We start from the raw sequence: 24,566 nt of genomic DNA on the forward strand, positions 1-24,566 counted from the left end.
AGGAGTATTACTGTGGAATAATTCGATTTTTAGTAGTAAATAAAAACCTCTAATAACTAATAATATTTTGCACTTCATAAAATGAAGTGCAAACTATGCAAGTTAGAAATAAAATATACTTTAAAAGCAAAAGCATTCAAATATCAATTGTCATTTTATGTAGATGGTTAACATTATACCATCTTATAATATGAATTTGCTGCTTAATAAAACAAATAAAACCTGGAAATATAAATAAAAATGTGATTTTCAGAAAAAAACAAATCTGTTTTCTCAACCCTTGTGTCCTTTTATTAGAGCTGGACGCCCGGGCTTCTGTATTTAACAAGTTTGTTTATGCGTGGTGTGAGGTCGTGTGTTGTGGAGATTTTCAGGATGGATTGCAGATGCTCATCAGTGAGATGACTCCTGTGTCATCTCACTGTTTCATCTTCATCAATGAGAAAAGTTTCTCACATAAAAATGTGCTACCAAACATGCACAAAGTTTTGGCTAAACGAAAATGGCAAACAGGGTACCCGAGTCAATAAACATACAGCCACATTTGAGTCCTATAGCTATACAACACATTCTCACCCCATCATATATGGACACATGGGTGGAGACCCCCCTCTGCGTCACATATTGGCGCTTTGGATGAAGCCAACTCGTCATTTTTTGACGGACTGTCTGCTCCGATTTAATGATTTAGGTAAAGTCAGAATGTGTCAACAGATTCTGTCTTCCTCTTTAATAATAATAATAATAATAATAAAAATGATAATAAATAAAAAAGAAAAGAAGACCAAGATGTTTTTTTCCCCCTCATATAGTCTGACAGCAGCGCTCCATGTTTTGCTTTAGCTTAAAATAGCCTATATTTTTGTTGGTGTATAAAACAGAAATTAAAGGAAAAATTTTGTTATAGTTGAAAACGTAAATGAATTACTGGCGTTTCCGGATCTCCTATTTTCAGCATGTCTGAAAACGATGAGGTGGGCTCACCTAAAGCATCGATATGTGACGCGGCGGGGGGTCCTTACTCATGCATGCATGTCTGCCGAGTTGGGGTGAGAACATATTGAGCCATAGAAACTGTGATAATTTTAATTTTCTCCACTATCAATGCATATTCTGCCTTGTAAGAACTTTTGATGAAACACCCAATATATATATATTATATAAAAATTATTTGTGAAGTTTTTTTATTTCTAAATCTAAACCCCACCTCCACCAGAGGACACAATAACTTACTTTGTGCATGTCTCTGTGTTATCAGGTGAGATTGATGTTATTTTGGTTTATTTGTAGCCGAATAAATGCAGCTATTCAATAGCTTTCACAGTGTCTGCTTAGTGATCTATGTGGCCTCAACACTCTCATATGCTAACACCTAATTGGTATTCAACTTAATTAAGCAAGCACTGGTAAGCAATATCATTAACTGTATTAGGAGACAAAAGACTTACATATTTAATCTGCTTTGTAGAGCGGCAACTCCTAACTTGGGTCTTGTTAGGCCATCCATCCGCCCGTCCATCCGTCCATCCATGCAACCATCCATGAAATCATATTTCTGATCGTTCTCTCCAATAATAGTAGCATTTTTAGCCATCCCTTGCATCGAATGGCCTTGGTCTAGTGCTTTTATAGCTGTGTATAGCTTTCAGGGACATTTTTTTGCAGCAATTTCACAGGCAATAATAGAGGTTGAGGATTACAGTAATGATGGCAAACAGGCCAAATCTCAGCTACAAAGATGAAATGGGGCTTGGAGGCTGGGCATGCAGCAAGTCAGCGTTTCCAGCCACGTGAAAGAGTAAGGAACTCAAAATACCAAATTCTGCTTACCAGGACATCAAATTAGTGCAAAAAAACAGAACAATTTTAAATTTAAATCAAAGTAATATGAAATAAAAACATAAAAAATAACTTTATTCTTTAAAAGTCACACATAAAGAACACCTGAAGTTACTGCTCAGTGGTACATCAATTTTGCTTCTAAAAAACATTTTCTATATTAATTTCTAATTGAATAATGATAAATAGCATTATTTAAAGCTAAAAGCCTGATTTCACCTTTTTGGAAGACTACAGTGAGGTTTACATTTATGGCAAACCAGTGGAAGGCATGTGACCAGGGAAAAGCATTTCAATTGGTGGGGGATGGGCTCTGACAGCATGCCAGGCTATGTTTCATGGCAGCACCTAGGAGTACCTATATCGGCAGGATACCAGGTATAGGTCTGCAGTAGGCCCGCAAATATATCGTTATCGCGACATTAAGCTGTGCAATATGCATACCGCAAAAGACGGCGAAAATCGCAATAAATGGTTACCTTAAATATTCTAAAACAATCTCATGGCAGCTTGAAATATTGAACAAATGAAATAAATCCCTTTATGCATTTAACCAATCGGAAGGACCCGTTTACATTGTTGATCAATCAGATGAGCCCTTTTATGTTTGATGTTTGCCTCCTACGTCGACAAGGGTCATTTGGAGTATAATTTTTCAACTGTTGCAGTGAACACGGAAATTATGTTTTTGGTTGTTTTGCTATTTGTTTATATACCGCGAATTATATCGTTATCGCAATATTAATCACCAATATCGCATATCGCGAGTTTTCCTCATATCATGCAGCCCTAGTCTGCAGGTAGCAGGTGTGCTGGACTTTACATAGCGTGTTTTTCTGTGAATTACATGTCAAATGTTAAAGCACATACAGTCGTGCCTTGCAGTTTATTCAGCAGTTGAATAGGCAGTGTTACATGCAGCCGCACACCAGGATACTGGGAGGAAGTTGTTATTACTCCAATAATTCACTTTTCTACCTTTTTTTGTGCTTTTTTTTGGTCTCTAAAGCAGCAGATGGTGAAGAAGCAACCTCCGCAGGTGGGATTTTTTTCTTTTTTTTCTGTACTTTGTTTAACACAATCACCCATCTTCTGTTTTTTTTGCATCAGATTGTATGCGTGTGGACTTAAGAATGCAGAAATAGAAGGAGACTTACTAGGTTTTAACATTTGGGCCTGGATTGTTTTTTGCCTTTATTATTATGGGGTAAAACATTTCTCTATCCACTGATCAAACCTCATCAGCAGCTTTGATGATGATTATTTTGTGGCTGTTCATTTTGTATTAAAATCTCCTTCATTAGAGTGGAGGAAATAGTACATCTGTTTGCAAGAGTTTTGTATTCTGATCATCACAGTTCAATTTGATGCAGTGATTACTTTTGTGTGATTGCTTTTTGGTAACTATTCTATTCACCTGAGTTTTTAGCATCATTTCTGAGTTTTGGTAGACCGTCTTTCAAGTGTGACAGACTTTATTATCCATACACTTCACAGCATCCATAACAAGAATATTTTTTTTAATTTTAAATGTGCATGCAAGTGTCCTCAGTGAAAATGCTTCAGTTTTAATCTGTATTTGAAGAAAACTGAAAAAGAAAAAACGTAAAAAAACCAAAAAAAAACCTACTAATTTTGTTTATTAAAGAATCAATCTATCTGTGGCATGCCTCAAAAAGACAAATATTATTCATCATCATTTAGAATGTAATTAAAATGTCATTTAACGTTCTGGAAAAATACAGCATATGAATACAAACCTATTTATTGTAGCTCTCTACTTCTTTCATTATTATAATTATTAATCTTTGCTCCTTTATTTCAATCAAAGTAGGTGAAAACAGTACTTAGCTTTAATACAATGAATGAGTATGAAAAGAGTAGTGTGTGATTGGTCCATGTGTTTAATGTTCTACAAAAATTTGCTTTAATTACAGTTGAACACACCTTATCACACTTTAAAATAAGAAAACAAGTTGCTCAATTTTTAGTAAAGCGAAGATCACTGCTTCTTTTCAACTCTGTCCAAAGTGAAAACCAAAATGTTTTCCTAAATGTTTGCACATTTCTAGAAGGCTGTCTGAAATGCAACGATAAGTAATGTTTTTTATTTACACTCTTAACATTTGTCAGTGAGCCATGCTCAATACTGTTTATCTTTTTCAAATGTCAATTTATTCCGGCTTGCTACGTGTTAATCTTATTTATTAGGGCTTATTTTTTTATTTAGCCTATTTCTGAGCATGTTTTATTACTCTATATGTAATAATTTAACCAACAGTTCAAGAAATAATTACAGGATTTCAAAATGACCTGAATTTGATGTGATCACTGACCTGGAACTGGACTTTCAGAGAAAAATAGGGCAGCGTGATTTGAAAGGCCAAATTACTTGTGATGGGTTTGAAGAATTTAGCATATCAACTGCTCTTTCACAACCTTCATAAAAGTAATCTCCATAATCTGGAGCTTTGTCTGCACAAGTAAAATGAGACCTATTATTCATCATGTCTGACCCGTTTTGAATTTGGGACTGAACAGATTTCATTTTACTTTTTCTGTGTTACATCTAAATCTAAAGTTTGAACCTGTTTATGAATGATAATGTGATTATGTACACTCCAAATGGAACACAAAATTACATTAATTGGATGAAATTTTTTAAAAAGGAGACTCATGAAACAAAATATATATACTGTAGTTTATTTAGTTCATAATCAGTCTGTAAAAAAAATTTTTTTTTTGTTTCCCACAAAGTGCCTGTTATAAAAAAAGAAAAAAAAATGATAAAATGATCAAAAACACTGCATTTTCAGTAGAGAAAAGACTCTCAAGGGCATGCTCAACATATATGTTTTTCTCTACTGACAATGCAGTGTTTTGATCATACACTCATTGCACAAACAAAAGTGCGATCATATGTATTTTTTTCTATAAACTTAAAGTCATTTGTTAGGGTTTATTAATTGAAAACATGTTTTTAAATTCAGATTAATCCAAATACAAATCCCAGTGTTAATCCAAACATTTTATGAATTGTGATGTATATTTGCTCTCAAATTGTCACAAACTTATTAAGAGGGTTTTTCAAACCATTCACAATTCGATGCAGCCTAGAAACAGCAGAATAAAACTTTCAGCTTTCCTTTATTCCTTTTCATTTCATTGAGCATGCCCTTGAGAGTCAGGATATAGTCCTGACATTTCTGTGGCATTTTGTCTGCCAATAAATCCTCTCATTCAGGGTTTCTCTGGCTCCTCCTACACAACTGCTGTTATCAATGTGACCTCCCCCTCAGGATATTTATTTGACATATTCCAGAAGCAATTGTTTTGGTTTGTCACCTCTAAGTGCTCTTGCCTGACTTTGCCAAATGCTGACTGGCTTAGTAGCAAGGGTTCATAAGAATGGCAGACTTAAGAGTGACTAAAAAGCCTGTTGGTGGAGTGACTCATCCTCAACACCTTGATGCAGTGTTTGGGGTGCACAGCCAGCTTTCATCAGTGGAAAGGCAGGATGGGTGAACTCATGGTGAGCACATAAACCAGTGAAGCCATCGAGGAAAAAAAAAAAAGAGGTTGGGTTAAAATAGATTTGACACAATTAGGCCATGTTAGATTTCCATGTGAAGTGGTTGAGTGCACACTCAGAGCTGTGACGCTTAAATGTAAATTTCAAACCCTTGAAGCAGGTGAACTGTGAGTGTGTGTGTTTGACCAGGTTGTGTGTGTGCCTGTTTTACAGATTACTTGAGAGGTTAACAAGGTGGCCAGTCAGTGCCAACTCAGTGCCAGGTTAAATATAAAATAAAATAAATTCAGAGTTGACACGTTCATTTTCATCTACCTTTTCAGCGAGTCTTCTCACTTCTGTCACATCTCAACCAAACATACTCAAAATAAATACTTTTTACTAAAGGGTCTGGCTCTGTGGAGCTGTCAAGGAGATCAAGGCTTTTGCAGAGTACAAACTCAGTTTAACCCACAATCTGAGCTTCTTCTCTTGGAGCAACAAAATATGATAACGAGACAATCAGCAATATATTGTTCACATTTCTTGGGATTTAAGAATAAATGTTCTTGCATTTTAGTCACTGGGAAACATTGGATCATAGTTTATTTGACTTTAACAAGCACCTTTACCCCAATCCTACTACATATTAGAAGGTTAAAAAAGGCACAGTTTTTTACTTTGTCCTTAACAGAATGAGTGTTCCTTTTAACATTCCCAAACTATTAAATATGTGAAAAAAAAGCTTTTAGTTCAGATGGTCTTTATCCTGAAAATGTCAAGTCTTTGTCGTTTTTCTCTAAAGAAACAAAAGATGCTTTGCCGTCTTTAACCGCGGGTCAGTTTCCACAGCTGATTGATTGGCTTCCGTTTGAAGCCAGAAAAGAAATCCAAGACCCAGTGCTGCACAGAACACAGGCTCAAATCAATCACAGAGTGAGTGCAGACTTCTACAGCAGAGCAAGCAAGCAGTTGACATTAACACAACAAAGCTCCTTATGGCTCCTCTGGACATGCATCACATAGTCATGCATCACATAACTTACAGGAGTGAATAGAGGTTTTATTGGTGACATACCAATGTCCACCTTTTGTCTTCTCTGCAGGATTTAGTGGCGATGTTCATAACAACAGTCTTAGTGATGTCTACAGCTAGGGGATCTGCTTAATATTTCTGACAAACATGGTCACACGGAGCAAGCTCCTGCTCTGGTTATGCCTGTTTTCTCCCTCTTTCTGCCTGATTTGTTTGTCTCCCTCCATCTCCTCGCCAGCTGCTCTCCGCTTTACGCAGTCTCGATTAAAAAAGCTGTCAGCACAGAGTCCACCATAGATCGCTGCATCAGAAAAGCTCAGAAGCTTGTCACCTCTCCTTCCCTCTGAGAGCAACGGCTTAGCGCAAGCTATTATACGTCCCTCTGTTTGACTGATTAACCACCTCTTTTCATTATTACAGATGCAGGTTCTGGCTTTAGAATGGCACAACTTTGATGGGATTACTTTGTTGTAAATTACATCAGGAGGCCAGCTCCTTTAAAACAAACAAATGCACTAATAAACCTGCCATGGATGTTTATGTAGTTATTCATATTCTCCTTTTCAACCTAAAGTAACCAGTTTATGGATTATCTCCAGGTTTCAATGGTTGCCCAGATGATTTACTATACAATTCAAAGTTGCAGTCGTTTGTGTGACTTCGTCAAATGTTGTGCTTTTGCCCATTAATTTGTCAAACTGACTTAAGAGGGCATGATATTCTTTCCTTTGGTACTCCTTCTTGTTGTTTATAACACACAATGACTTAGGAGGCCTGTCAAAGTACAATTTACCTGTCAGGTGTAAGATATTACTGGAAAAAGACCAGAATTGAAATTGCATCAAATATATGGGGTGTGCAAAAAGATATAAAAAATGTATTTTTTTCCCTCTCAGCTATTATTTCAGAAGACTTGTGAGTCTTAAATGGACAAACATTGCAAAGTAAAACCCAACGTATATAAATTTATACAGCTTTTCAATTATTAAAGGAACTTAGAGTGGTAGCTAGTGGACCCCTTCACACACCTACACACATCAACACCATCTGTGATTTCCCTTTAAGCCTCAATGTGTAAATAATGTGAAGCAATTGACTATTAAAAGCTATTGGAATACATTTTATTTAAAAAAAACACCAATGCAGCATTGTGGCTTGCCCACTTAATCTTGCTTTAAATGTCTTAATGCTTCTGCCAATAAACTGTTAACGCATATTACATTTAGTTTTAACATTTTTTATAGAAAGTTATAGGTGGAAAAAAATTTAAAAGTTAGAATATAGGAAACAAAATTCCATTCAGATTTGCAATATTGACTTTTCTGTTCCTGAAAGTTGGCTAATCAAATACTCTGTTTCTTTTGGAAAATACTTAGACAGACATGGTCTAAAAGCAAAACCTTAAGGCCCGTACACACCGGGACGAATTTCACGTGCGATATTCGCCGACGTTTAACGCCTTGTGACTAAACAAAGGGCACCAATGTGAGTGTGCGCACCGACGCGAAAAAACGCCACGCGTCAAAGCGTCACTTTTTAAAAAATCGCCTCGGGTTCGTTTTTTTGGTTTGACGCGCCGCGTCGAAAACTATACGACCAATGAGAATGGTGCTTTTGCACACGTGTCTGGAGCTTCTGAAGTTCCAGTAAAACACAACTTGGGGGCGCTCAAACACAAAACTGCCTTTCTGAGCACACATACCAGCGAAGAAGATAGACGCCAAGTAGCGTCTACACTGCCGCGAAGAAATAATGACGGACATTCTAAAATATCCCCGAACCAAGCACCAGTCGGAGCAACTGGTGCTTGAAATATTCATGTTTTCTTTGTATGATTCTGACAATCGCGTAAATACTTGCTCTCTTCTTCTGAGGGAAAAGCGACTTTAAGAAGCGTAAAGTTGCGCAGCGCCACTTTGTGTACAGGAGTATTTCTGTTTTACATTAAGCGCCATCTAATGTCAGGGAATGAAATTGCATGTTCGCTCGGCTCATTGTCAGCGAAAATCGCCTGGGTGTGAACACAAAAAACGTGGCGAAAAACGCTGGCGAATAACGCCTGGCGAATATTTGTCCCGGTGTGTACGGGCCTTTAGCATGTCATTATAGCAGTTGCACTCCCCACACACCCCTAGAATGACCCTTTTGCTGATTTGACACATTTAGGATGATTAATTCAGTTGAGATCCCAGATATCTAAGAAGTAGGAGGGGAATTAGGTCACAGGGGTTTGGAATATTGGGATTGGGTTTCTTGGCATTTATGGTGTACAATTTGTGTTTTTTTGGAAAGAGTAACACAACCACTCCTTGAATTTATCAGGATGCTCAAAAAGTATTACTTTTTCGTTCGTGACAAAAGATGATTCCGTTTCCATTAAGTTAAAGGGATGTACCAGATGTTGTAATTTCTGGAAAGACCACTAGAGGATGGTGTCAGAAAGGGGCAATTTCCTTTTTTCCACATATAAAGTCTCTTTTGGGAATCTCATTAAGATGGATGGAGTAACTTCTGGTTGGTATGCCAGTCAATCGGAATTTTATTCTTAGTCCAGTGGGTGACATCAGAGATTTTCTGTCCAGTGTATATGTGTCTCTACCAAACCTCCAAATGTCTACAAAGTTACAAAAAGAAAGACCACCATCTCTCATTAGTCAATTTTTCATAGAAACACAGCTCCATAACTTACACCTACTTTAACATTTTCCTGTGTTTGCTAATAACCTATATATGAATGTACACTTTGCTTGCAAGGTTCCTAAAGCAGACAATGTTTCACTCTAGGAATCACTTTTTGTAGTTTTTTTTTATTAAAGTATCTTGTGTATGCGACCCACCATTCATGGGAAATTTTTAGTTTTCCTTTCTTAAGGATCAAACAGGTTAAATAAATACTTCCAAATGAACATGGATGGGGGGAAGTGAGGGGGAACCACTCCATTTGAAAGAGGAAAAAGTAATTGTCTACTATTTTCTTTAAGTTTGTGAGTATTTGGGGTACAACTAAGTACAATAATGAGGTACAATTAGGAAAATGCTGATTAAATTGACCAAATAGTAGTAGAAAAATAAATGTATTTTATTAATTTGATTTTTGATCACACATTTTCTGATTTTTCTTTTTTTTTTTGTTTACATCCTTGCTAACCTTTACTGATATGCAACAACAGAGACATATCCAAATGAAAAAGCAGAAGAAGTTCAAAAACATACTGACTGAGCAAGAACGAAAAGTGCTGCAGGGCAGAAATGCCAGGAGAAAATATACACTAAAATGAAACTACAAGCCAAACAAAGACACTAGACTTGACAAAATGAGAGAGACAGCGGTCTTGGAAGTGAGAGACAACGATAAAGAATGTGAAAAAGGATATGCTGAGAGAATCAAAGCAAATAAGTCAAGGGTCCAGTAGGAAAATCAAATTGGTGTCTGTTATGACCCCCTTGTTTGACCCAGGTTGACTTTTGGGAATTTTTGAGTAGATGAAGCTCAATGGAAAACCTTGACTTTTATTGACCAAAGAAAATTTCAGTTTTCCCCTCTGGTATCTTAAAGAAAACAATGTTTTTTCTAAAAATAGACAACAAAAAAATCAACTATTTATGTGACTTTGGGCTACAGCATGTTGTGCATTAATAAATTATGTAACTTCAGCAGGTTTTTCTGCCAAATTATTCAAGCATCACTGACTGAGATTCAGGTATGTTTTTATTTGACTCAGCCTTTTTCCCTACCTTTAATTGAGAAGCAGCTCCATGCAGTCACATACTGTGAGTAATATCAATACGAATCAAGTTTTGCACTTATAACTATGAATGAAGGTAGATTGTTTATAATTAGCCTTTAAAATGGGAAGATACAGAAAACAGAGACTAAGCCACATGGGGCTCTTAACTTATTAATTGAATAGTCTAATTACTGTAACTAATTATTTTAAAAACAGAAGAGCTTCATTGTCCTGCAGCAATAATGTGCACAAAACATAGATGTATAGCGCAACTTTAAGAAAATTTAAATAAACTGGGCCTATTTTTAACTCTCTTTCTCTTCATCCACGAGGCTCCTCTACCTCCTACCTCCTCTACCTCTAGGCCTTCGTCCTGGTACCTTCAACCTCAGAATCCTTTTAACATCATAATCCTTGTTCCCTCCCTAAATGGGTCTAAACCACCTGGTTTTCCAGCTTTTAACTCCAAAACATCTAACAAGCTGTTTCTTTGATGTGTTCATTCCTGATATTATCCTTCCTTCTCGCACCCTAAAGAGACCTCCACAGGTCTGCCTCATGTCTCTTTCTCAGAGCCACTGTCTCTAAAGCAACAACATGGCTGCACACACCACACACAGGTCTTCTACACTTTGCCATTCATTCTTATTTACACACTTTTGCCATACCTGAAGTCATCCTCCACCCATTCCACCCTATTTGCAAATCTCTTAGGAAGTTTAAGTTAAGTTTCTTTTTCATCCCCCTGTAACATCATTGTTCTACTTGAGTCCCCCTCATTTACACACAAATACTTCGTCTTACTGCAGATGGCCTTCATTCTTCTCCTTTCTGCAAACCTACTACAGATCACACTGTCATCTGCAAACATCATGGCCCACAGAGATTCCTGTCTGACTTCATCTGAAGTTCTTCTGAGAACAAGAAGGGGCTCATAGCTGATCCTTGTTGCAGTCCCATTTTCATCTTAAATTCATCTGTCACACCTACAACACATCTCACCACTGTCTTACAGCTCTCATCCATGTCCTATACAACTTGTGCCCCCATAGTTCCTTTTATGAATCATGGCTCCTTTCTCTGCACCCTTGCATAGACTTTTTTACAAATACACAATGAAGCTCCCTCTGACCTTCTCTGTACTTTTCCAACAGCATTTTTAAAGCAAAATCTGAATTGGTTGTACTCTTTTTTTTGCCATGAAAAAATCAAGTCTACCCTCCCTCCCACTCTGGACCCCCTACCAGTTTGCATATCGGTCTAACCAATCGGCCGATGATGCCATCGGAGAGCATTCTGACCACATGCATCACCATGTGGTACGGAGCCTGAACCGCGTCCTGCCAGAAGACTCTGCAGCACATTGTAAAAACAGCTGAGAAGATCATCGGTGTCCCTCTCACTGGCCTCTCGGACATTTATCACTCCAGCCTCACCCACAAAGCCATCAGGATGGCAGGGGACCCCTCACACCCATCCCAGAGACATTTCCTCCTGCTGCCATCAGGGAGGAGACTGCAAAGTCTCCAGGCCAGAACCAGCAGGCTCAAAGACAGTTTCCTCCACCAGGCGATAAGGAAACTCGACTCCCTCCCTGTCCTCCCCCCTCTGCCCCCTCCACTCCGTGCTACAAACTCACACTGAAAATTCTCACACCTGTTCAGAACATCATCTTCACCAAGGACTGCCATCACTGACTCATCTACTTACTGTTCTTAGCACTGTTGTCACTTTAAACTGCCACTTTAACCACGTCATTGCTCCTTTGCACTGTTTAGATTACTGTTATTCTTCTTATTATTACTGTCATTTATGTATTTTGTTTTATTTATTATTTTATAAGCTGCTTGCACTGTGGGGTGAGAGGAAAGCAATTTCATCTGTGCTTTATGTCTTGTGTATGCAGCATACTTGACAATAAAGCTGACTTTGACTTTGGCCTTGAAACTATACTGTTACTCAAAAATGCTCGCATCTGACCTCGGAGTAGCTTCCAATACTCTTTCCCACAACTTTGTGTTACTGATCAGCTTTAGTCCTCTATAGTTTCCACAATTATTCATAGGTTTCTTGTTGTTAAAAACGGCAGCATTTTTTTATTTTAACTTTTTACATAGATTATCTTCTTAAGATTAATTTTACTTAGCTTAACTATTAGAAGTACACCAATCAATCTTTCATGTGAAATCAGTCTTATCCACCAATCTTATCTGCCTCCACAAAGGCCAACCTCTGCTGTGAGGGATGGCAGATCAGGTCATGTCTCTCTGTAGTCAGTCAGTTTCAGGTAATGATAAAGATCATTTTGTTGGTTTGGCAGACTGTGCAGTAAAGAAAAAGAGCAAAGAATCCCAATTTGCTATTCATACAAAGCCAAATAAAGTCAGGGAGGGGCCACACCAATAAATTTAGTACTGTGAATCTTTTAGTAGTACTCTTTGTCTTATTAATGTCACCCATAAGTGCCAGTCTGTAGTAAACACTAATCTTTAAGGACCCATCACCTTTTCCATACACTAAACGATAGAAGCGCATCTTTAATAATAAGTCCCGAAATATTCGTCTGTTGTTGTGGCCTTCATTTTCTGGCATATAAATATAATACATTTTATTTGATTTGTTGAAAAAGAAAAAGTGTAATTAAACTTAGAGGTTTGTGATCTTAGGAGCAGCTCTCTGTGGACATTTTTCCCTCTGAGTCCTCTTCAGAAATGTTATCATCTGAGTTACAGTTTTTATTTTTTTTCACCGATATGCTTCCATGAGAAGTTCTTAGATATATGGAACCCAAGCAACTTAACACACTGCACCCTCGCCACACATTCTGTGTCAATGAAGAATGTTGGGGAAGACTCGATTAAAAGCTGAGAAGAAATTATTTCTATGCAAACTGATGGTGGTCACTGAAGGCTGGAAGGGTTGCATGGAGGTAATAAATGGAGGTGATTTTTAAGGCCCTCATTATTTCTGGTAATAGTGGGATGGATAATTCTTTAGTCCTTTTTTTTAATGGTAATGATTATTGCTGACTGTAAACAGCGTGGTATAATGGACTGATCCAGGTAAATATTGAAGATCACTGTGACTTCCTTGGCAAGCTAGTCAGCAAAAATCTTGAGATTTTTGTTGGGTACTTCATCAGGTCTGCCTTCCTGAGATTGGCAGTTCGGAGTGCCCCCCCCCACACACACACACACTTCTTTGTTTCACACCCTGTCTTTGCAGCACCAGAGATGGATGGGCAAATCTACCAAACAAGTGGATCAACTCCTCTGCCAGTGAACTGTCAGTGAATTTAGTGATGCTTGCCCTTGTAACTTGTTATTAATTCCAGTCATTGCCACAACTTAGCATGCTCATTGTGTATAAGATAAACATCAAGTCTCGCCTCGTTGGTCTTTCTTGGTTCCCAGTATTCTTTTTTTATTGCAGCTTGTACTGCACTGCATTAAATCTAGTCCCTGATCTGAAGGATGTGTTGTGGCTCCTGTCGGACGTCTATGGTCATTTATTGGTTTTGGTTTAAAAATGCCTTAATAATTATGATGACATAGACATTGTCAGCACAAGAACTGATGATGAATAATGAAGTGTAGGTAAATGTGTCTAGAAACTAGATAATCAATGTTAAATTAGTTCTAATCAGTATTACCAAAAGAGTGGAGCATTGGTTCTGCTGGACTAGTTCCAACAGATGTCATGGATGCTTATCTTGTTTTGCTAAGGGGGCAGTAAGCTGGAAATGGAATAGAGACAGGTTATCTGACTGTCCAAAGACAAGGGAAACAGCCCTCTAGGCTTCCTGGATGTTAGAGTAAAAACCTCTTTATGGTGTTTCGTCCTCTTGTTGCACAGTTTGCTATGTTTGGCAGAATAGTTTTTTTGCTTTGTTTAGGTCGGCTCTCTGTTGTTTACCAATGAGAGTTGGCAAAAATCCCATTGTCTTTGATGTTTGTATTAGGAGAGATGCAAAATATGGTCACAGTAACAACAGTCAACTCTTGGGGTGGACAAAAGAGTCTGCATAAAACCAAGAATGCCTTCAGTTCAGAATTGCAATGCTGAGCAATAATCTTGCTGTTTGCACACCAGTCATTGTGCATATAAATGCAGAGGCCCCTTCCTTCCCTCTTTCCCAACAAGCTGGTTCTGTCCTGCCTGTTGCAGGTGTTTCCTGCTAGCTGAGGGGCAGTTTTGGGATTCATCAGGTGAAGCGATCTCTCAGTGAGGATCATCAGAGAATAGTTTGTGACAAAACGGTTTCTGCGGAATAAAAGTTCGAGTGAATCATTCTTATTTATGATGGATCTTGTGTTAGACAGAAAGAGAATGAGGAGTGGTCATGACTGGTCATTCAATACTGGTGCCGCCATCATACAAGCCAGACATTTAGTAGTTTTTATATAAAGGAAACATCAATTTCAATGGCAGAAATGGTAGAAAAATCAATTTCTTAATACTTTTTAAGACTTCTACATTTGGATGTCTGCTTCTCAAAACCAAAATACAGAGATGTGACCTTGAGAACCACAGTGGGAAGAAAACACTCATTACTAAAAAGGTGACAGTTGCATGGAAAAATACAAGGTTGTGTCCACATTTTTTCATTTTTCTAAAACTATACATACAACAGAAGCTGTATGCTGGAGGCAATGGTTCAAACTTAATACGTTATATCACTTTGTTTACTGTCAATAAGTGGAATATGAAATACTCTAAAGGATTTTAGAACAAACCTAAAATCTGTCTTTCTAATATTAGTGGTTTGGGTGAAATCAAACCTTCTTGAATGGATACAAACCCGAAACAGATGAAAAAACAGAATGACAAATTTCATGTTAAACTTTTCTTTAAAATGAAATGGACTTATATGCCAAAGACTGCTACTCACTTTAGCTTTGATTAGCAGTAGTCTTATCTTAAGCATCTTAAAATTGACATATGGCTGTAGATAATGGTGCTCCACTGCACCCAGCTCTTTCCTTTCACTGTCAGAGTAAGGCTCCCAGAGGGGACAGATTCAGTGATTTTTAGATGATGCCTTTGGCCACCCTCTATGCTACAGAAATCAGCAATAACGGAGAGCCAGGCTCCTCCAGTTCTCTTCTCATATTTAGTATTGCCTGCCAACAGTCAAGCAGAGTTTTATAGACTCTCTAGGTGTACATTTGAGCCAAATCTTTTCCCTTTAAATACACTTAGCAAAATACAACCTGTGCACTATGAACTTTGAATTTGTGGAGTTTTTCTGTTTAGATAGGGCTGCTTGAGTGAATAATTGTCTCTGTTTTATTAATAGAGATAAAAACAGTGCACTGCAACAGGGTAAATGTGTTGCCTGAGATCTAGTAAATGAAAAGATGAAGGATACAGTCCATTATTACTGTCTTTTTCTTTTCTCTTGGTTCACAGGCCCTTGTCATCCAAACCCCTGCCACAACAGAGGAATGTGTGAGATCAGCGAGACCTACAGAGGCGATACATTCATTGGTTACGTGTGCAAGTGTCCGCCAGGCTTCAGTGGAGTTCACTGCCAGCGCAGTAAGTGGGCTGTCTTTTTACTTTTTTGGAATGTTGAAACTTTATATCACAGGGATTTACATATTATTTATTTTCGTTCAACAAAAGCTTGCAAAGCTTCAATTCATCAGGATTTTTTGGGAAAAGCGGAATGAAGTGTGACTGGGTTGTTGTTTAAGGTTGGAGATATTTTCTTGTTATGGCAGCAGTGGTTGTTTAGTAGTAAGAGGAAAATCGGAGCATACCTACAGCTTCCTAATAAAGGTTTGTGTCAGAGGACTTTTGCTGTCCGCGAGATTTACAAGCACGTTAGATCGGGAACATCACTGTCACAGCCAATGCATTTAATTCTTTTAAAACATTTTGCTGAAGCCTTTTAAAGGGGATGCCCCTGAACCTGAGAGCAAGGTCAAACTGTACTATAAACATGGGTGTCAAAGCCATTACCTTTAGTTGTTAAATGACTGACATATTAATGTATCCAAAGTACAATTTCAAGCTATCTTGGCATTTTCTGACCTCAGTGTTAGTTAGGAAAAAAAAAAGACTTATACTTTAACTTGCTCTGCAACTTTTTTTGTACTTTCAATATTTACTGCCAGTATATTAAAGGCAAAGATGATGACTTATGTGAAATAAAAAGGTCATGTAGCAGCTGGAAGCTGCATTGGCAGCTCTACATTATAAATAAACATGCAGCATCAAAAGCACATACATACTGGGATTTTAAAATTGCATTTGGCTTTGTCTGGCTGCAATAAATCTTGCAAAATCTTTTTGAGTGGGATATGGAGAATAAGGAGTGGTAAGTTCAGAGCATCACATTAACCAGCACAGCATAGCTGTCCTTCATTTCCAATGATCTTGTAAGTAATGGATTTAATCTATGAGGTGCAGAATGTGAGAGATATCTGTGCTGGTTTAATGGGAAACAAGAGGCATGGAGGGAAAAGGGCACATCAGGATTTGAGCGCTTATCAGAAAGCATGACATTCAATTCTGCCTCCAAAAATAGAAGAAAAAGAAGAGGTGTGTACCTCAGACAGGTAGGTGTCAGTCATTCATTAGGCTGCTTCCGCATCACCTTTGTGTTTTCTATTCTATTAAAAAGCATGCAATATTAAAGGAAGTGAAGCTATATACCAAATCAGTTGTATTTCATTTGATTTGTTTACAGTCAGAATTGCAAAAAATTGGTTAGCATTGTCATATTTCCTATTAAACCCACAGGGGGGTTGAGAAACGGATTTGATATGGCCTGAAAACTGACTGATGTCTCCCGGTTCTATTTGCGGTCATTACCACTGGAGTGGAAGCAAATTTATGCAAAGACATTAGTAAATCTGCGCCTGGATAATTCCTGAAATTAAATTATAAAGGTGGATGAATAATTGTTCCAACTGGGTGACAGCTTAGCTGGTTTTGTTGTTGTACGGTTTTGGCTCTAAATGAATGATAGGCTTAATGAAATGGATAAAAGTGTTCAAAGCATGAGCTAGGAGCGACAGGTTTTTAGTGAGTAATCTCAATGAAATGCCCGTGTTATTGTAATGAATATCCGTTTAATGGGCAGACAAGTGCTGCATGTGTCATTTATTTTCATATTTTTTAATATTTTTATATTAGAGCATTTAGCCTCTCTTGGTAGCTTTTATCAGGATCCCACAGGTGAGGATTACTTGTGATTGACTAAGTTAAAACTGCATTCTACTCAACACTTCCCAGAATTTTTATGATAATTTTTAGTGGTGAAAACATTTTTAAGCATCTGCTTGTTTGCATTTTTGTTGACTATTTGGGCATGTGCTGAGAAAAAAAAAGGCATTTCTCCCACTGGTTTTAACGGCGTTATTTAAAGCCTACATAGAAAGCATTCAATTGAATTTGTTTGGAAAGGCGCCTAACCTTAATTAATCAAAAGCTGTTGATTTTGGACCTTTTTATTGGGATATTGGTGTTTTAATGTAAGATTTTAATCAAAATAATTTTTTTTTTCATGCACTAAAGGTGGATTGTAATTTCCCTCACAAGTTTTGCTATTTTATTCATGTATTGGTCTACAGGAGCCTGTGAAAATAGTCTTGCCAGTTAAGACTTTGTAATTTTTAACTCACACATTAAACAATTCCTTTTCCCTCATCCAAAAAAAAAAAAAATCCATCTCTCTAGTTTTCTCTCTGAAGTGCAAACTTATAAATAAAGGAAGTAGGGAGAAAAAAAAAAACTAGGAATGTATGTTCTATTCAGTAGGAGCTCTAAGAAAACACAGAAATATGCCTTTTTAAATTTCATCTTTGTTTTCCGCACACTCTGGGATAAACTGATGACCTGTCCGAAGTCTATCAAGTCCTACCCTGAAACACCTGGTATAGCCTTTAACAGCCATGTTTTAAAAAAAGAAGGTTAAAACAATTGAATTAGTTAGATGATTGGCTTAAGATTTTTAAATAACGAGGTAATTTCACTAATTGTTTGAATGCTGTACAGCCGTCGTTTTTTGCCGCTTAACTCCTTCTACAATTTTTCACCTATTTTAACCATTTAACCTTTTAAAATGATCAGCTCTTTCGGCTTATTCCTGCTATGACTTTTGGTTTTTCAAATCCGTTAACTTTTTAAGATATTCCAGGATTTCCAGTATTTTTTGCTCCATTAAAATACATAGGGAAGTCTTGGTGCATGAGGTCGCCGGTTCAAGACCAGGCTCGGACATTTCAAATTTTTTAACCATTCAACTATTAAAATGTTCAGCTCCTTCAGTTTATTCGTGCTATGACTTTTGGTTTTTGAAATTCTTTAACCTTAAAAAGATATTCCAGGATTTTCAGGATTTTTGCCTACATTGAAATACATAAGGAATCCTTGCGCTTAACTCCTACAATTTTTCACCTACTTTAATCATTCAACCATTAAAAGGTTCAGCTCGTTCAGCTTATTCCTGCCTGGATGTTTTGCTCCATTGAAATACATGGAGAATCCTTGAAAGCCTTTGCTTCTTTCAACCATTATAACTTCAACATACTTTTAGCTAGAGACACCATTCAAACGTTAAAATGCTCACAAGGCTTTGGACTTCAACATTAGTTTTGAAATCATTGTGGGATGGCAACACAACCTATGGTTTAGCGGCCATTTTGTGCAAAAACAAGAGGCTAAGTCTATTTTAACCATTCAACTACTAACATGTTCAGCTCTTTCAGCTTATTTCAGCTATGACTTTTGGTTTTTCAAATATTTGAACTTTTCTAGATATTCCAGTATTTTCCAAGATTTTTGCTCAATTGGGCACACCTTGAAAACCTTTGCTTCTTTCAAGCATTATAGCTTTAACATACTTTTAGCTAGAGACACCGTTTAAACATTGAAATCCTCACAATGATTTGGACTTCAACATAAGTTTTGAAATCATTATGGGATGGTGACACGATCTACAGTTTGGCATTTTGAATTTTCTGCGCTTCTACCATTTCTTCAGCAAATTCAGCTATCGTTCAGCAGTACAGTATTTTCTTCAGGAAATGCAGCTCCTTCTAGTTACTGATTTTGTTTTTTGACAATGCTGTTACTAAGTAGTAAACATGGTGTGTTACCATGAATTGAATTAATAAACTGTGCAACCAAATGCAGCACGTATCAGAAGGGGAAACTGTGTGGTCAACAATGGGATAAATGACTGTATTTGGCTAAGGCAGTGTCATGTTTCATGTTAGCCAATCAGAAGCAACATTATGTTACAAATAGCCAGAACAGTCGTCCCCCACACACACAAATACTGAACAGGAAGAAAAAGCTGTAAAAACCCCGAGTCCAGTACAGCCTGATAGAAAGCTGCCATTTAGCCTTAGTGGAGATATAAGTACTAACTCCAGTCTGAGGTTGTGGGAGTTTGATATATTAATTAGCTACAGTCACTGCAAGAATATTTCATATAATATTGAACAGTAAACTTTTGTAAGGAAATAAATACAGATGTGTGGCAGATTATTTTTCTGAGATTGTAAATTTGATTTATATAATTTCAATCAGTTAAATGAACTTTGTTATGTAACTGTTTTTATTTGTTTCCTACGATCAAAATACTTGGCATTACAGTTTGTTTTGTTTCCCAGATGTCTGGGGTTGTTAGAGATTGAATTACCTTATAAAAACTCTAAAGCACTATAAAGCACACTTTATAAACTTTAACTGTTTACTTAAAAAGATACTATTTGAATAATCTAAGCGTATCCATTCATCTTCTAAACCTGTTTTTGTCCCCTGTCCAGGGTCACAGGGCTGCTGGAGCCTATCCCGGCCACTCGTGGACAGGTTATACCCTGGACTGGTTGCCAGTCTGTCGCAGGGTCACAATCAAAATCAAAATCACAGATCCTCCCCCCGATATTTTTTTTACTTTTTTAAATTCATAAATGCCATCTGAACCCATTTTTTTATTTAAAAAAAAAATCTAATAAAGTTTCACAGCTTATTGATCAGCAGTAGTTCTTAAGGGATTCGCTTGTAGTTGTTTTTTTTTTCCTTTTTCATAAAATTCTACACATCAATTCCTCTTCAAGTAACCAGACATCAGAAATCCATCACATTGAAGGTTAATAATCAATTTTACATGAAGTAGAATTCTATTATGTTCGGTATTCTTCCTGTATTTTGGAATCTTTTTTTCATCCAGATTTATGTTTAAGTCTAGAAACTGTACTTTACAGGGCTCTAATGGGAAATAAGACTGGGGCTGACTTTTTAGTGTTGCTCTTAATATTTCCTCGGTCTGTCAGCGCCAAATCCAATTTCACACCTTTAAACATTATCCTAAATACACGCACTGCACATCCTACTTGTAAGATTGGTTTTATGAAGCGCAGTGAGGAATTAGGTCACACTTGGACAATGAGGAGAGATGCAGTCTATTTTACAGCCATTTAATGGGAAGACCCTTCGCATACCTATTTAATGTCAATGTTGATTCTTTTCAAAGTTCAGCTCCTTGCAAGGCAGATGTCCTACAATATCTGCTGTAACAACAGCAGCAGAGATGCAATACACACATTATTATTTTTTTTATTTCACTCAGTTCATGTACAAACATGAAAAATCCTAGATCTTACCACACAAAAATATTCAACAAATTTGACCAATTCACAATCATACTTAAAATAATAATAATAAAAATAAATAAATAGAAACACTTGTCCTAATCTATTACATTAAGATGGTGTGAAGTCGTGTTCATGTGCTGGCAGGAGAACAAGTGTGGTTGTATTGGGCTAGTAGCCAAACGAGTAATGAGTTGTCAGAGTGGGAAGATTGGGAATGATTGCGTTACACGTCATGTGGTTGCTGATCATTTTAGGACACACATTTTCATGTCCATCAAGGAAGATTGTAGTATAAAAAAAGTTGAAAGCTATTTAGTTTCCTGGCTGGCACTTAGATGCAGTTCTTCAATAAGAAACGGACCAATGCATAGGCTCAGATTTACAATGGAAACCAGTTATGATCCCTCATTTTGCTCTGTCAGACTCAAGCAGCAAAAAGGATTCAGCTGTAGAAAAAACAAAGCAACCAAAAAACAAAAAAAAACCTTTTCGATGACTGCCATTTACTTTTTAATTTGATTTTTGAGCTTTTCTCCCAGAAGTCCCTTTTGAAGATAATTCTGTCTTGCTCGGTGATCAATATGTGGTGGAACACATCAGCTTGGCACAATTGATTAAGGCTAAATGCAGGATGTGTGAAAGGATTTTTTTTTTCCTAATGTGTTCTCTGCTTTTGATCCCATATTGACAGAGGCCATCATGCTGTATACATATCTGCTGCTTGGCGTAACATAATTGGACACCGTTTCTGACTGTGGCCTGGTGGTAAATGCCATAAACCTGCTGCAATTTGCATTTCATTGAGGGAAGTAGGAGAATGACTTTCATCAGCCAAACAGAAGGATGAGGACATGTGTTAATGCCCTGTTTAGAAGTGCATTAGTCACCTGTTTAGTTTATGCTTCCCTTGGTGAGAAGTTAACCAAAGGTAATTTCATTCTTCCTTTTTCCTTTGGAACTTTTATTCATTTTTAGCGCTACATTTTCATTCCATGGAACTTTAATGGAAATAAAAAAATACATTTGGAGCTCTGACCTTTTTTAATTGAATTTCTTCTTTCGGTACTACATTTACTACTTAAAAGAAGATAGAGCACGCATTAGCACTCCATTTGACTGCAAGAAAGCACTCTCCTTGTCACATACAACGCAGTTCTTTCCGGTGAACGCCCACCACTTCTCCCTGTCTCCTTGTCTAGTGTGTCAACTGGCTCCCCTGCACTTTTTCCAGCAAAAACATCCCAATCTGAAATCTGCCACTGCATCATTGCAGGCAGTTCTGTTCACTAACTGCACATCCACAGTATTTTGTGATGGAAAAGGGTGGAAAAAATGTGTGACTTGGCACACCTTTCACTCCCCCCTGTGTAGGGTATGATCAGAATCCAGCAGGTGAGGGGGGAGAGAGCATGGCGGTCTCCCCCCTGCACGACTGAAGCAGCTGTTATTTCCCCCTGACTGTGAGCTTGTTTAAGTCACTTCAGCAAAAAATCACGCCGGAGCATGAAGGCCCGTCTTCTACTCCTGCTGCTCCTGTTTTTAAATGTTAATAGCCTTTCACTCAGGATTAAAAAATAATGAAAGACCTTAAATCATTGCAACCATCAACTTTTTTTTCAGCATTTTGCACCTCATCACAAATGTCACAGATAACTTACAGAATTTTAAAGCAAGCAAAAAAAAAAAAAGGTTTTATTCTTGGAGCTAGGCTTTCCTGTTCTCACTGAGCTAGTAAATAGCTCTATAATTCCAGCAAATGATCATGCGAATAGTCACTGTGCCCGCAGAATGAGTGACAGTCAGAGTGCTGTTGCTGTTTATTAAGCAGCTCCAGGGGTAAGTTGCTCATTTCTATCTCCTGGATCACATAAGTGGGACGGGTAAATTTTGTTCAGGGGCAAATTTTCACTTGAATTTAAAAAGCCTTCCGTTTTGGGGAAGATTACGCTAAATGGATTAAGATAGATTTATATACAAGCTGAGTTGGTAAAAAGTTGTTCGGGGAAAACCCAGTAAACAGGCAGAAGAGTCACTTTTATCCATTGAAACTGAATCAATTTCCAAAATAAACAGCAGCCCTGCTTTAGTTATAGTGCCTGAGGTCTGTACTTGTAGATTTAAACATGTCCCATTCCAAAGCCACTGAGCTGCGGGAGTTGGAAGATTTTGCTGAAATTATTTTAATCTGCATACCAGTCCTATTTCAGTGTGCATAAATTAGCATGAAAAAAACTTTTAGGAGCAGTTTCGTCACTCAGAACAACTTGCTCCTTAGCACACATGTGCCGGTGGAGCTTGCAATTGAACCCACATGAGCAATATTTCTCTTGCTTTTCAAAACAGTGTTATGGTTTTGGATGGATAAACAGTCCTAGTGCAGAGTTTATCTTGGCAATATTTAGCAAAAACTCTCAATATTTTGCGAACAGTGGCTGCTTTCCATATTGCTTTGCTGACGAGTTATGTGGTGAACATTTCCAGACACAATCTAACCGTTTCATCCACAAGCTCACAGCCCACCCACTGTTCACAGTCTGTGGCAAGACAGTTGCATTTACAAGAAGAGAGGAAGTGCACACAGTCCTGCGGGAGGGGTCTACTGGCCACCAAACATCCAAAGAATCGACCACAAGTGAACGGCCAGACCGACAGACGCAGATGATTACCAACTACGACAACCAAACATCCAAAGAATTGACCACAAGTGAACAGCCAGACCGACAGATGCAGATGATTACCAACTACGACAAGAGACGAGGACAGTGTCTGCAGAATACACACAAATAAAAGGGGATGTGCCTTTAGGTCAACCTTTCATTCTTTTGTTTTTTATTTTAGCTTGCTGCACATTGGGTTTATGATTCTCCAAATAGTCCTAGACTTGTTTCAGTGGATCAGCCAAACTCTTTATACTGTTTGTGTCAGGAAACACAAATTTTCCAATGTTGCTTAGATGACACAATACCAATCATGAATTATCTTTAACCTATTAACTCTGTTTGGATTATGGGGGTGTGAAAGGAATTCCAGCTGTTATCGGATGTGGAATGAAATACACCAAAAACTGGTCAGGAGTTTGTCATAGACCCTTATTTTATCCCCACATATGTTTGTGATACAGTAATCTGATGGAACGTTAAACTAAAGGTCAGGATGAGTTCAAATATAGAATGAAACACACCCTCACATGTAAACAGCACACACACACAGAGTGTTTGTGTGCTGTTTACATGTGAGGCTATTTAAAGGAGAGCCTCATACTCGGTGGCTGCCACAGTCGTTTTCAGTGACTCAGATTCTCTTGGGTTTTTGTAAAATAGTCTTACCAAGCAGATGTGTTATGTTTACATAAAGTAACAAGCATCACTTGACAGATGCTTAATTATATCCATTGTTGAGGTGGTGAAGGCTCGCTTGGTGCATTGCTCTGCAAATGGGAGTACATTCAGCTCTGGCGGAGGCTTTAGTCCAGTGCGTTGGAGGGAAAACCTACCTGTCTACGGTTGAGAGGACACTGACATTCACATTGCAAATGTTGCATTGTTGCCTTATGCTGTATTCACGCCGGAGACGATTTGAACCCCTGTGTTGCAATTTAGGCATCGGGCGCGACGACTTAGCTTTGGGCATGTGGCGTTTTCAGTGACTCGATCAAAGGGTCGAAAAATTAATCCAACATGGCTGTGTGATAAGAGAATTTTCGTCCTGAACTTCCATCCATTTTCTTAACCTGCTAGAGCCGCGGGATTGCCCAAGGCAGTCCCAGTTACCACGTGGCGAAGGCGGGATACACCCCGGACAAGTTGCCAGCATGTACCCCGCCATCGCCCAACAGTAAC

At 37.8% G+C, this 24,566-nt stretch overlaps 1 protein-coding gene across 3 annotated transcripts in view; it reads left to right on the forward strand.

Annotated features, from left to right (window-relative positions):
- edil3a (EGF like and discoidin domains 3a) overlaps nucleotides 1-24,566 on the forward strand; it is a 130,906-nt gene that overhangs the window by 20,031 nt on the left and 86,309 nt on the right. The window contains exons 2-3 of one of the 3 annotated variants that reach the window (XM_011479262.4): nucleotides 2,849-2,878; nucleotides 15,527-15,655. In XM_011479262.4, coding sequence (XP_011477564.1) covers nucleotides 2,849-2,878; nucleotides 15,527-15,655 — 159 coding nt within the window. The remainder of the gene's footprint in view (nucleotides 1-2,848; nucleotides 2,879-15,526; nucleotides 15,656-24,566) is intronic. The other 2 variants (XM_011479263.4, XM_011479264.4) reach the window with 2 other exon arrangements.

Source organism: Oryzias latipes, chromosome 9, assembly GCF_053564925.1.
Source record: "Oryzias latipes strain Hd-rR chromosome 9, Olatipes_Hd-rR_3.1".
NCBI lineage: Eukaryota > Metazoa > Chordata > Actinopteri > Beloniformes > Adrianichthyidae > Oryzias > Oryzias latipes.